Source organism: Mustela erminea, chromosome 10 (genome assembly GCF_009829155.1).
Source record: "Mustela erminea isolate mMusErm1 chromosome 10, mMusErm1.Pri, whole genome shotgun sequence".
Taxonomy (NCBI): domain Eukaryota; kingdom Metazoa; phylum Chordata; class Mammalia; order Carnivora; family Mustelidae; genus Mustela; species Mustela erminea.
In genome coordinates, this window is record NC_045623.1 from 56,416,890 (window position 1) to 56,429,737 (window position 12,848).

Genomic DNA, 12,848 nt, shown 5'->3' on the forward strand with positions numbered 1-12,848 from the left:
TTTCTGGTGGTTTTTGGTTTTGGTTTGGTTTTTTGGTTGTCAGGGGAGGGGGGGTCCTTTTTTAATGTGGAATAAACATCATTGACCATCACAAGGTGGGAATCTTACAACAAACCACAGAGTAACCGGGTAAGGGTCTGGGGAAGACCAAGGGTGGGGGGGACCACGCCGGGGGGGGGGGGGGGGGGGCGGTGCCTGGCGTAAAGGGAGAAGACGACTTGGGGCCTGTATCGTCTTTCTGGTCACGCAAACAACTTAACTCAGGGTGTCTCAGAGAGGCTCGGTGGGCGCAAGTAACCTGCTGCGGGCCAGCCTCCACCTGCGCACCCCAGCCCCGGTGTCCAAGGGCAAAGTGCTGGGGCCTCCTTAACGCGGAGCTCACAGGAAGGAGAGGGTGAGGTGCAAACCGCTGCGCCGCGGCTCGGGTGTGAGAACCGCGAAAGCCAGAGGGGAAAAGGGGGGCGGGCAAACCCTAAAATTAGCGCTCGGGAAGCAGAGGCTGGGCACGGCGGCACGGAGATGGCGTCTTCTGCTGCGGCGGCTGCCCTGGAGCTTTCGGCGGGGGGGGGGGGGGGGGGGGTGGGTTTCCCGGGAGCCAGGCCCCTCTGTGCCTTCCACTGCCACTCCGACCAGGAGCAGGAGCGACGCAGCAGGAAGGGCTCCTTCCGGTAACAGGGTCGGGAAACACGTGTAGCCTCCGCAGACCTTGGGGTCTATCGCTCCTCCCCCAACTGCGGCAGAAAATGTAAGGAGCGTCGGGATTTAAAACCCCAGAATCCCTGTTATTGAACTAAAAATTTGGTTGGCTCATTTTAGTAATACTAGCCCTGTCCTTCCCTGAGTTTTCATTTAAATCCATTTTTCTCTTCCCCCTTGCCTCACACCGAATTCCAGTAATGGGGTAGGGGGTGGTGATAATGAACCAGGGATCTAGAGTCTGGAGGCCAGAGGAGTGGGGGGAGTTTGACTGTGAGCACCTCTGCAAGATAAACAGTTTTGAAGGTCAGTGATGGCTCTCCATTGGGTCCTCCTGAAAGGATTAACATTCATTAAGGAATTCTCTGTCAACATTTTTCTTATAAACCCAAGCTGTAAAAGTCCGAAGTATTTCAGATATTCCAATTGCAATAATGCATTGAAAACCTACATATTAATTAACTATTGTGAACTCTCCAAAAATAAAATTATCAAAATCCTGGGAGCACTTACAAGAATATCTGTAAAATGGAAATGTGTGTTATTCAGCCAAGATTAAATGAAGACTGCAAAAATATTGTTCTATTTGGTAGCAAGGATATGGAAAACTGAATGACACAATATTTGGAAACCAGAAGCCAGTCATTTAAAAAAAAAAAAAAAGTCATGTTTATTACATAACCAGAATTTTAAAAATAGATATACACAGTAATTTAAAGTCGGCCATCAATACAAACTAACCATATCTGTGAAGTGACATTTCATCCCTAGATCTTTTAGCCTCCCCTGGGCAGTTGGCCCCTTACCTTTATTTTCAGAATCTTTCATTCTCTCTTTCCTCCCTCTGCTGCAAATGAGCAGGAAAGTCCAGCTGATTCTGCAAACCTGACTTTTGATTTGTCATTCACAGAAAGTCAGCGGTCTCAGGGGCGAAGTCCCTCAACGCAGGAGCACCCGAGCTCTGATAATTGCCTGCAAGTCAGTGTGCGGGGTGATAATTTTGCTTATGCTAGAGCAGAAAGGATGGGGATGAAGGCCGACGTAAACACAAATTCCAAAACATGGCATGGAACTGGATCTGGAGTCTAGGCTTGCCTTTCCTTCTCTTAGATAAGGGAACCAAATGTTTGGTGCCTCCTAGGCTCTGTAGAGATTCGGTTCAGGTTCAAAGGGGGAAGGTCTGTGCCATGTGCCAAGCTTATTCTCAAAGGGAGACCTTGATTTCGGAGAGAATTAAGAGACTTGTGCTTTGTTTTCTTTTTCATATTCATTCATTCAACAATTATTTCTTCTACTCTGTGGCCCAGGTTCCATGCTAAGTAGTGGGGTCTAGTCCTACTCCTCAAGCTGCTCACAGGCTGTTACAAGACAGAGGCATACAGTGACCCATGTCTGCTGCATGGACACAGATTACTGAACCCATTTCATCCGGGCATAAGTTGATTGTCAAGAATGAGCCAGAAATGGGCATGAGGAAGCAAGACCATGGGAGCCCTCTCTTAGAGGGCAAGGAAAATTCAAGCAAATCTTTCAATCATCCAATTCCAGCTTACTTTGAATCATTACATAGCTCAGATTCGTTCCTTCATTCCTTCACTGAACAAATGGTTATTTGTGCCAGGTAGAATTCCATCTGTTAGGGACTCAGGAGTGCAGGAAACAGACCAAATCTTGTTCTTGTGGCTATTACATTTTGGTGAGAGTATTCAGACAGACTATAAACAAACAAATGTAAATATACAGTAAATGGCAATAAATGCCATGAGGAAAAATGAAGCACAGTAATGAAGTAACAGACATGCCATTTTAAACAGGTGGTGAGAGGAAGTGACATTTAATTTCTTTTATGAAAAAATGGATCAGGGTCATCATAGTCCCTTCCAAATATCTTCACTCTGATTTTTTTTTTTTTAAAGTGCTCACTCCTCACCACCTTTTCTGCTCCAGGTGTACTCTAGGTGATGGGGAGGGAGGGTTATTTCCCTTTATAAATGGGTAAATTGATATCCAAAAAGATGAACACCCCAATTCAGGACCTCACTAAGCTGTAAGAAGAGCAACAAGGAGAAAACCTACCTGTTGCTCTCATTCCCCAGAAACTGCTGGGTTAAATGCAATACTGCCATGGACAATCTGCAGGAGTGGGAGTTGAGATAAGAGGGTCGAAGACATGTCTCTACCACTATTAACTGAGTGGTGGAAGTAGTGACAACCTCTCTGGCACCAGTTTCCTCATCTATAAAGTGGGGCTAATCATACCTGCCCTGTGTATGCCTTTCAGAAGATCAAAAGGGAGAACAGACATGGTACTTGGCAAACTAAGCCCTATATAAATGTGAGGTATAATTATCAACATACTTGGGCACATTTAAAAGAACTAATTGCTAGCATGCACCTGGTCATTACTGTAGCCCAAGAGTCAAATATAGCTGTAGAGTGAAAGCTTGCCATGGCCACTAGGAGTCCTGGAGTTGATTTCTAGCTGCCACAATTGAAAGACTCCCTGAAAGTTTTGGAAAATCTTAAGTATTTGGGTTTTGTTCCCATCTTTCCTTGGCACTGGGTAATACCTTTATGCTTCTCTTTGACAACTCAAGATCAGTGAGGAAAATCTGCCTTCACCGGAACTCCTTGCTGGCCACCAAATGAGCCATGTTGGTGCAGACCACAAAAAAACAGGTTCCTCCATCGCCAAGGACCAAGTCCAGGATGGCCAAAATGTGCCCAGTTAAGAGCAACTTTGGGGGCAGAGAGGAGAGAAGAAGTAGGTGGTAAGAAGCCACCATTTGTGCACTTTTGTTCAATAAATATTCATTGTGCCAGGCACTGCTCTGAGCACTAGGAACGACACAGTGCTGTCCTCAAGAAGCCTGTGGCTTCAGGACAAGAGGTTCCTAAGAGGTATGCTGATTTACTGATTAGGTAGAAGAATAACAAGACTTGGGTTTGAAAGCAGGAGAGATGGTTCAAACATGGGCTCTGCTATGTCCTGGCCCCTAAAGTAAGCTGGGACCCTCTCCTACACTTCTCTATGTTTACACTTCCTGATCTGTAAGACGAAGACAATGATAGAACCTACCTCCTAGGGCTGGGTGAGGCTAAACCAAGTTAGTACATGCAAAGTGCATGGCACAAAGCCTGACACATAAAGTGAGGGCTCCATAAATGCTGTGAGACTGATATTACTACCTTGTGACCTGGGTCAAAGTTACTCCTCTGCACCTTCTACAGAAAATAATAACTAGCTTGTAGGGCTGCTGTGAGAGTTACACATCAGAAAGAATGTACAGACCTTGGCATAAAGGAGTAGGTACCCCCTGCCAGCCTCACTCCAGGAGGTGAGTTTTAATCAAGTAGGCTTCCCAGGAAAAAAAGGCTAAGGCTAGGAGGAGTGAGGAAGTGGGAAATGGGCTTCCACTTAAATTAAAAAGGAAGCCAATTGTTTCCAAGAATGTGGTCATTTCCAGAGGTACCTACATTTTACCCAACATTGTGCTTTGAAAAGTTTCACACATATGGATAGCTGGAGGCATTGCATGGTGAACATCTTTGACTAGTTTTGCTCTATTTGCATTATCACATATCTGTTCATCTCTATCCATCCTTAATTGTTGTTGTTGTTGTTATTTTTAATTAAGTGGAAAGAGGTTTGCAGTCCTCTTCAAATAAAAAGAGCCTTTACTTTCCCTCCTGCTACAATATTTACAAAAGCCTTTGACCTCTGCTTCTGGGGCCATTCCAAGCAGGGTCAGGTGAATTCTCCGAAGCCTTGTCTCACCCTACAGTAAACCTCAAACCAGAATGGGCTCAAGCCTTGGAGCTTTCCAAAACAAAGCAGTGTCTCCGACAGACCCCGCACTTCAAAGAAACTGGTATCAAGGATCTCTGTAAACACCCATTAAGGAAAATGATGCCCTCTGTCAATAGCTGGGTTTAGCGAAAGCTCAAACAGGCTCCACTGGCCACCAAGTCCTTTCAAGGCTCTGCACAGTCCTTGTCTTGTTTGATGCCACTTCTGAGTCACTAGACCAGTGAGTCATGCCCAGTAAGGGAGGCCATCTTGAGAGCAAAACCAAACAGAATTTTCAAGAACAATGAGTGAAACCCTGAACTGAAAAACAATCAGGCTCTTTATTGTCCTTGTAAAACAAAAATGAAAGAAAAAATGCTGCTGTTAATATTGTGGGTTCAACTTGCCAGCTGTAAATTTTACACTGAAGAAAAAAACAAATGAAAAAAAGAGTTTTTATATTCTCTTGGAAATTTGAGAGCAAAAGAGGCTTGAAGGCTATGTCCCACATTAGGCAGACCTAATGACCTTTCAGTGACTGGCCTAGACCCTCTTCTAAAAACATGCTGAGGTGGTGACAGCAGGGTGGCTTCACTTTGTCTTCCTCCACCCCACCAGGCCTCTGGAAGGTTTGCTCAGAGCATCCGAGTGGCCATAAAGTGGCCATAAAGGCCATAAAGTAAAGAGAGAAAAATTGCCGCCTGGGGGTGGAGGAAGGTTTGCAAAGAGGGTCACCACACAGGAGGGCAGCATGACTATAAGAAAAGCTGCAGAGGCTCCCATGAAGCCAGGCTACAAGGCAAAGGAAGGGAACTGATAACATGGAGCACCTACTCTGTGCCAGGCACTCTTCTCACCATCATCTTCAGATGTTTATTGATAACTTAGATTTCAAGCATTACTGAAAGCAAAGACTTTCACAGCACCCTGCCTGGGTCTGAATCCCAGCTTATGAGGTGTGTAACTTTGTTACTTAACCTCTCTGTGCTTCAGTTTTCTCATGGCAAAAGAGATGGCAAAAGAAGTTTACTGTCAGAATTAAATAAAATAAAAATATGCACTGTTTTGGACAGTGGCTGGCACAGAGTAAAACAGTACGTACATGATAACTCTTGCCATTCCATCTTTTTTAGATGAGAAAAATGAGGCAGAAAGGAGAAGTGACTCGCTAAAGGATACAGAGCTAAAAAGTAGCATAGCTAGGATACTTTGTTCTCAAAACAACATTGTGAGGGAGGTGATACCATCTTCCTTTTATAGATGAGAGTTTGTAAGCCCAAGAGGGGCCTGGTAACTTGCTCATGCCATAAGCTGGCAAATGAGAGTTAACATTTTAGAAGACACATTTGCTGACTTTAAAGCCTTTGCACATTGCACTAGGCCAGTGCTTCTCAAACCATTCTGATGTTGGCATATATCAGAATTATGACAAGGCTTGTTAAAACAGATTGCTGGACCCTACGTCTGGAGTTTCTGATTTGGTAGTTCTGAGGTGGGGGCCAGCACTTTGCGTTTCTAAAAAGTTCCAGGAGAGGCTGATGCTGCTAGTCTGGAGACCACACTTGGAGAACTAATGTTTGACATCATGCACCTGTATGCAGAGCAGATCATGGAGAATAGGGCCTAAAGATTGTAGGTCAATGAGTTTTTCCCACTCTGGAACAGTGTTACTGAATTCACAGAGCCTAGCAAATATCCTTGTATTTACAGAGGTCTTTCATGTTTATGATCTCATTTGATCTTTCTAATATCCCTCAGGAGTAATCATTATTTCCACTCAATGTGATTTGTGTTTAGGGGTGGGTACATGGTTAGAAATGGCAGTGAAGGATTAAACCACAGATCACCTATCCTTCTCTCCAAGTAACTTGTCCTGGAAAGCACCATCTGCTAATGGAGACCGACTCAAGTTCCACTCTCTGTCTTTCCATGGAATATTGCAGGTCCGGAAAGAGTTCTTTGCCCCACCAGGATTTCAGGGAAGTAATTTCAGGTGGTAGAAACTTGGGGCCAGTTTTCCACCATTGTTTCAAGACCTTCTTCTTACAAAACACTTTCACCAATCCACCGACAGTTCACTCCCTTCTCTATGACATAAAAGCTTTGATATTTGTCTAAAATATCGTTCTCTAGAAAGTTTGGAAGCATTCGGGGTGTTAATTTCCTTTGGGCACAGCCTGTTCATATTCCCATTTGGAATAGGTTGCATGCTTAGCTATATTTTTTTAAGTTGTTTGGACATGTAAGCCAACAAATTGTTAGATAAGAAAAAGACAAACCATTAAGTTAAAACAAAAAATGGGGAAAGACGTGAATAGGCCTTATTCACACATGGCCAAAATTCATGTGAAAAGATCTTTACTTCATTATTTGTTAAGGAAATTCAATACAAAACAACTCTGCAGTACCATTTCACACCCATGGAATTGGCAAACATTAAAAAGTCTGACAGTACTCAGTATTGGCAAGAATCGCCCACACTCCTGGTAGGAGCTAGAGTAGCACAAATGTATGGAGGTCAGCTATTTTTCCAAATTAAAAAAGCATATACCTTTTAACCCAGTAATTGTTTTTCTAAGTATTTATCTTACTTACAGTCACAAGAATGCATCTGCAATTACTAGTAGTAAATTGCAGATGCATTCTCTTTGGCGCTGTGTGTGTGTGTGTGTGTGTGTGTGTGTGTCTAGACAGAAAGATAGGACCTCCTAAAGGATCTTTTCATTACAAACATATTTATTGAATGTCTTCTATATTCAGGACACAGTGTTAGGCTGAAAAGATGCCAAGATTCCTCTAAACCTAAAGCTTCTCACTTGCAGCCTCCTGGTGGAAAAAAAAAAGGTGGGAACAAAAAAGATGCTGTGAAAGACCTTTTGGTTAGTACAGAAGGAACACCTGCCCCTAAGGAGTTTCCCAACCATGTTTTATTCCCATAGGTTACTAAGCTTTCCAGTCCTGTGACTAACCATTGTTGGGAATATGATCATAGGGTACACTATCTGGACTAAAATTAATAAAAATAATAACTACCACCCTGTAGACTACTGTGTACCAGGCACTTTATATACATTAACTCATGTAATCATCACAGTAACATTGTGACATAGGAATTATCATCTCTATTTTATATATGACATATAACTGAGTTTTTAAAAGATTTAGCACCTTGCCCAAGATCACACAGCTTACTACTGTGCCACTTACTAATGACAGATTCTAATCAGAGTCTGGCACCAAAGCACATGATTTGAGATACCCAAATTGGTGTCCATCACTTAGGAGATGATGTCCCATCATTATGAGAAATTCAGGCCACCTTTAAAAAAAAAAAAATTAAATGGGGAAATGGATTTCTTTTATTGCATGATATTTATCAATTTTACTTCTCTCCATGAGTATAGATTTTGGAACATGTTTACTTTGTGCAGGGAGATGCGGCAGAAAGAATGCTGTATGGACAATCAGGCTTGAGTTTGCCACTCACCAGTCATATGACCTCCTGCAAGTCAGTCTCTTACTTCACCTTCCTCATCTATAAAATGGGAGAAATAAACACCATCTGCCCTTCCTTCGTCCAGTGTGCTGTCAAGATTGAAACAAGATCTTGTAGTTGATCTATTCTATAAACTGTAATGTATAACAGTAGTTTATGGGGACTAGAGCTTAGCAGCAAACAGGGAATCACCGCAGACAGGTTGGAATGGGGGTCGGTCCAGATGGGGAAGACCCTGAAGGTAACCTTGGGTTCAGATTAATCCACCCACCCCCCCGACCCGTGGCTACTGCATTGCAGGCAACTGGCCAGGTGTTGGGCGGGACGCAAACCTGAGTAGACTGTGTCCCGGAGGCAGCCATAATGTCTTATAACATAAGACATTATGATGGCCTTATCTCCAGGTTGTTTGGGAGAAGTAGAGAAATAGTGATCAACCATTATTCTACTTAAGAAAAAAGAGGTGTGGGGACGCCTGGGTGGCTCAGTTGGTTAGTGCCTTAGGCACAGGTCAAGATCCCAGAGTCCTGGGATCAAGTTTTTCATAGTGTTCCTTGCTCAGTGGGGAGCCTGCTTCTCCTTCTCCCTCTGCTGCTCCCCCTTGCTTGACAAATATATAGAATCTTAAAAAAAAAAAGAAGAGAAAAAAGAGGTGTGGTATGGCGGTGGGTTCCAAGAAGCCACGGGTGACCTCTAGGACAGAAACAGAGAAAAGAGGAGAGGACAACTGTATACACAGTATAGAACTGGCTTTAAACACTATAGAACTAGGAGACTTATTCTAACCCATTTTACTACAGTAGAAATATCCAGGTAGTCCTCTTTTGTAAACATTTACACAACACCTGGAATTACATTCTGCATGTAATTATCACTCAAGGAATACTTGTTGCATGACCCTTCTTTTCAACTCCTCAGGCAAGCTAAAGTAAAAGGGAGGTCAGCCTTCAGACCTACTAAGGTCTAGTGGCAATGGGCAAGGAATTTAATTGTGCATTGACCAAAAGCAGTAAGACGTTCTTTGAAAACCAGCAAGATAACAATACCAAGTCTTAGTCTAACTACCAACAGTAGAAAAGCTTGTTTCTAACTCAATAAATAAATACTTAAAAGATAATTCTTGCTTTGAGTCAAATTTAGTTTTAGAATGTTTACTCTGTGCCAGCACTTCACACTTATTAACTCATTTAACTCATCAACTCATTTAATCTTCAAAACAATCCTGTGGAGGGGGGCAGAGGGCTGTATCAATGACAGGGCCGGGGTGCAGTATAGCTTCTGCCCTGCATCAGGTCGGCCATTTTAGAAATCAAGGCATGTCAGTCTCTCAGAAAAAGGCATGTCATCTCTCAGATGACAGAAACAGATGGAAAGGACAAGACAGGATACACACACACACACACACACAGTCTAGCAAACAGGTATCTAGAAAGTACCAAGCCCGGACGTAGGGGAGGCAATGATGAAACAGATGAGAACCCACCCATGTGGAATCTGTAATACCCAGTGAACAGTGCCAGAGGCCCTATTCAAAAAGAGGTTACAGGTGGCAGAAACCCCAGGAAAGGCTTCACAGAGGAAAAGGCATTTGAGCCTCCCTGATGGATGGGCAGACTGAGATGAGGGCATGGCCACACTGAATACACACAAGGCAGTGAGCTAGCAAATCATGTCACAGCCTTGCTGAGAACACATCAGTAGCCTTCCAGCCCGCTTTAGAAATAAAATCCAAACTGTTCTCATCATGCCCTACCCAGACCTTGATCTAGGCCCTGCCTCCCTCACTTTCCCAGTGCTAAGCTCAGGCACACTGGGAACCTTTTCCACTTGTTATTGTCACTGGCAGGAATGCTCTCCCCAGGCTCCATGCTGGAGTAACTCCCACTCAGTGTTCCGGTCTCCGTTTAAATCACATTGCCTCAGAGAGGTCTTCCCTGGCCATCTGCCTTGTAAGCTGGGGCAACTCTGCCCTTTTTCCTCCCCCAGCACACATAGCAATCTGTAATGGGGACGTTTACCTATCTGAGGGGTGTAATGTCTGTTTCCCCCTCTAGAAGTGCCACGAGCTGGGCCTTTCCTATCTTGTTCATCCCAGGCCCCCGCACACGGGAAGAGCTCAATAGAGATTGTGGAAGGAATGAATGGAGTGAATCAGTGACTGAATAAATGTGATTGAAGGCCATGGTGGGGACAGGGTGTACTGTGTTTAGGAAGTAGTTTATGGGGACTAGAGCTTAGCAGCGAACAGGGAATCACCGCAGAGAGGTTGGAAAGGTGGTGGGTCCAAATGGCGAAGACCCTGAAGGTAACCTTGGGTTCAGATTCATTCCCCCCACCATGGCTACTGCATTGCAGGCAACCGGCCAGGTGTTGGGAGGGACACAAACCTGAGTAGACTGTGTCCCGGAGGCAGCCTGAATTCCTCCCGTCCCCAGTCAAACCTACAGACAGGGGCTTTTGCAGGAAACAAACTGCAACCACCTGGCCCAACGAGAGGTGCTCAGGGGTAGAAGGAGAAAGGGGACCGCGCCGAGACCGGCCCCTGCACTTCGGTGAGCAGCCCCGCGAGAGCTTGGGGGATCGGGCTTGTCACAGGGGCCGAAGGTCGGGGTGGAGGGTCGCCCGGGCCAGGCCAGACATCCAGGTCGCGCCGCCCCCCACCCTGAGGTCCCAGGAACCGAGAGGTGGGCCCGAGATGCCGCCTCCGGCTGCGGGAGCCACCGCGGCCCTCCCGCAGTCCAGTCCGCGCCAGCCGCGCGCTGTAACAGGTCCCCCCGCCGCGACCACACTCACCCTGCGCCGCCTTGGGAGCCGAGCGCGTCCTCCACAGCCGCCGGGTCGCCTTCCACGGCCGCAGAGAAGAAAACAGCCTCCGGCTCTTCTTGCCGCCCTTCTCAGTTGCTCCCATCTGTGCGCCCGCGCCCCTCCCCCGCTGCCGCCGCCGCCGCCCGAGGCTGGCCTCGCGCTTCCCCGGCCGCCGCGCGTCTGCAGGTGCGGGGCGGTCGCGGGGGTGGACGCGGCGGCTGGGGGAGGAGCTTGCGGCCGCTGGGGGGGGGGGGGGGGGGCGGGGCGCCGGGGTGGGGAGGCGGCTGCTCGCGCCCAGCCCGCGGGGTGCGGCCGCCCGGGGCGTGGACGCTGGCGCGAGGCGCCCTCTCCGGAAGCCCTCCGAGCGCCAGGCAGCTGTGCAGGGGAACGCTTCAGTCCCCCGCCTTCATTCAGACGACGGCGACGGAGTGCCAGGTACTGCTGGGCATCCTTAATTAACACCGGAATCCCCGGGGAAGCGCGCTGATTTCTATCTCCAAATTACACATGGTAGAACTGAAGCTTCGAGAGCTGGAGTCATCCGCCCACAGCGGCTCAGTGGTGCTAGTTCTCAAGTTCTGGGCGCTAACCATGTTTTTTCGTACCTTGCTGTTGCCTCAGAATGATCCCACATTATATATATATATAATATATATATATATATATATATTTTTTTTTTTTTTAATTGTTAAGTCTGGCAGATAGTCCTACTCTCCTCGTACAACAGCTTAGGAATCACTAATGATTTTTTGAGGACCCAGTCTATGTCCAGGCACTTTTACATACGTGCTGTTAAACTTCACCGCACCCCGTGGGGTGGGAGGCATTTTCCCGTCTTCCCCTTGGGGAACCCGAAATGGCAGAGCTGAGGCTGCCCCCAGCACTTTGTCTCTGTCATGATTTTGCTTGTCATCTGGAGTGTCTGAGAGGAAGATCCAAGCCAAGATCCTTTAACACTTTCTGGCTGCAAGAAGTGTATCCATGGAGTGCTTTTTATGTGTCAGATTTTACATATAGGACCTTATTTAACCGTCCAGATGATACTCATGGGAGAGAAATTATTAATCCACATTTAACAGGTGAAAAAAACCAGCATCAGGGAGGGCAGGTTACACATATAAAAAAAACCTTAATAAACGTTATATGCTGGATGGGATCATGAAATTACCATTTTTAAGGCCCAAACAAATATCATACAATAACCTCACATAGGGATCAAAATTTAAATGGAGGCAGATGAAATGTGAGTGTATCCAGGTGTGTTACACTAGAGAAAGACACATCCGCTTTGTCATATTTTGGCCACATATGCACAGCAACCTGAATCTAATCATAAGGAAATCTAAGATAAACTCCAAATGAGGACTGCACTTTAAAAGTGGGGGTGGGGGTGTTCAGTATTCTTCAAAAGTGTCAATGCCATTAAAGATGAAAAAAACTTGGAGATATTCTAGATTAAAGAAGGCTGAAGAGGCGCCCCTGGCTAGCTCAGTCAGTTAGGTGTCTCCATTCAGCTCAGGTCATGATTTCAGGGTCCTGGGATCTAGCCCTTATTCATCCCAGGCTCCCAGCCCCGAAAAGGAAGCCCTTCAGTGGCTCCCTGCTCAGTGGGGAGCCTGTTTCTCCCTGTCCCTCTGACTGCCACCCCCCCTGCGTGCATTCATGCTCTCTCTGTCTAAATAAATAAATAAATCTGAAGGAGGCTTCATAATTGGTGAATATGGATAATGAGTACATGGGTATATTTTGTACTATTGTTATTTTTGCAACTTTCTGTAAGTTTGAGATTTCTTCCCAAGTAAAATGATAGAAAACGTAAGTTCTAAGTTCCATAGAAAAAGAAAAGTGGCAAGAATCACTCTACCTGATATCACTCTGTAGTTATCAAAATAGTGTGGTGTTGACAGAGGGATAAGACACATAAGTCAATGAAACAGAATAAAGAATCCAGAGATAGACCCACACAAATGTGCCCAAGTAATTTTTGACAATGATGTGAAAGCAATTCAATGGAAGAAAAATAACTTTTTCAACAAGTGATGCTAGAACAATAGGACATCC

General features: G+C 45.6%; 1 protein-coding gene across 2 annotated transcripts in view; it reads right to left on the minus strand.

Moving 5' to 3' along the window:
• The window catches only part of DNAJC6 (DnaJ heat shock protein family (Hsp40) member C6), a 138,723-nt gene extending 127,728 nt beyond the window's left edge, over positions 1–10,995 (minus strand). Inside the window, exon 1 of one of the 2 annotated variants that reach the window (XM_032303776.1) lies at positions 10,776–10,995. In XM_032303776.1, the coding sequence (XP_032159667.1) occupies positions 10,776–10,890 (115 nt within the window). In that variant the 5' untranslated portion in view covers positions 10,891–10,995. Of the gene's footprint in view, positions 1–1,502; positions 1,733–10,775 lie in introns of those variants that run through there. The other variant, XM_032303777.1, reaches the window with a different exon arrangement.
• Between the last annotated feature and the right edge of the window lie 1,853 nt (positions 10,996–12,848).